The following is a 1,468-nucleotide window of genomic DNA, read 5'->3' as shown; positions in this document are numbered from 1 at the left end:
GAGATTGTCCTACACACATGGATAAGGGGAGAGAGGCCAAGCAAGCTTCTTATAGTTTACCGGATCCTAATGCTCCCAAGAAGAATCGTTTCTATGTGCTTCAACCTAAAGAGAGTAAGGAAAGTTATCCCGGTGAAGACACCTGTAAGTGATGGTTTCCTTTGATTTAGAATTTGATGTCGAGGTCCTTATGTTGTGTGCATGTTAGCCTAGTATGAGTATGAGTTCTTCCTTTAGTCGGGGATAGTATGTTGATTATGAGGTGGTGAAGAATTCCGGTATCCTTATCACTTTCTTTTATTCCTATTTAAGCTTGAGACTTAGCGTTCTTAGTAGCTTATTTCATGTTTTGGAGTCATGAATAATTATGTGTTTCATGGTTTCCTTATGTTATTCATACTCTTGATGAGATTATGATAGAATGATCAAATGAGTAATTGATCTATATTCCCTCATGTTGTTGTGCAATTATTATGAGATGATTGTTGTGAATTCAATAAGTGAATGTATGATCATGCCTATGTGTGCTTTTGAGAGTAATTTAATATTTTTGGCTTCATGTTGTTGTAATGAGCATGCTTATGATCGAAGAAGGTAGTTCCTCCATTTAAAGAAAGAAATGATGAACTATGTGTGCCTAATGAGTTTGTAGAATGCAAGGAATAAATGTTGAGATAAAGTTGATGTTTCTTTAGTTGGTGCATGGATTATGATGTTGTATGTTTGATGGGCTGCTAGTTTTGAGTCGTTACTTCGTTGAATGTTTAAAGTGTCATTTGAGGACGAATGTTCCTAAGTGGGGGATAATGTAGCGACTCAGAAAATGATAGGATGAAGTAGAGCCATGACGTTTGGGTTAGTGTGACTTTGAGTGGGTGTATGGGCTGTTTTTAGGATCTTAATGGGGGTGAGGATGAAGTCTAGGGTGCAAGTAAGCACCTATGCTAGCAAGAAAGGGTGGTAGAAACATTGATTTTAGAGGGGTTGGTTGGCGATGGGGCTGGTTGATCGCCCAAATGGTTGGGCGACTCACCCATCTGCCCTTGTGATCGCCTAATGGCTGCCTCATTTCGCCATGATGCTGGACCAAAGGGCGAGCTAAAGGGTAACTGCCAACCAGGTTTGGCGTGTAGCCCTTTGGCACCCCTCCATCGCCCAATGGACTTCCCATTTGGTGAGCCTACTGGAACAAAGGGCGAGCCAAGGGTATAATTGGCAAGTCGCCTAATGCACTTGGAGGGACCAAGTGTCCAAAAGGCGAGCTCAAGCGGGCAAGGGGCAGAATTTTGAAGTTAAAATTTTAGGGTCCTTAGTTCTTTTCCTAAGTTGAGTCCCTATTATTTTATTCCTTTCCCTACATGTATATAACCCTTTTAAGACCTAAACCCTTCCATTTAAGTTCCTCCAAATAGAATTAAAGGAAACCCATCTCCTTGTCACGACCCGAGAGCACCCCCTAGTCGTAACC

The 1,468-nt window shown here is 41.4% G+C and overlaps 1 protein-coding gene across 1 annotated transcript in view; it reads left to right on the top strand.

The window, feature by feature from the left end:
• Window positions 1-1,056: 1,056 nt before the first annotated feature.
• The window catches only part of LOC107059949 (uncharacterized), a 21,908-nt gene continuing 21,496 nt past the window's right edge, over window positions 1,057-1,468 (top strand). The window contains exon 1 of the mRNA XM_015307063.1: window positions 1,057-1,206. Within this exon, the coding sequence (XP_015162549.1) occupies window positions 1,057-1,206 (150 nt within the window). The remainder of the gene's footprint in view (window positions 1,207-1,468) is intronic.

This window comes from Solanum tuberosum, unplaced genomic scaffold (assembly GCF_000226075.1).
Source record: "Solanum tuberosum cultivar DM 1-3 516 R44 unplaced genomic scaffold, SolTub_3.0 scf00049, whole genome shotgun sequence".
Taxonomy (NCBI): domain Eukaryota; kingdom Viridiplantae; phylum Streptophyta; class Magnoliopsida; order Solanales; family Solanaceae; genus Solanum; species Solanum tuberosum.
Note: the sequence above shows the minus strand (reverse complement) of the source record. Positions and strands in the feature narration are given on the sequence as shown.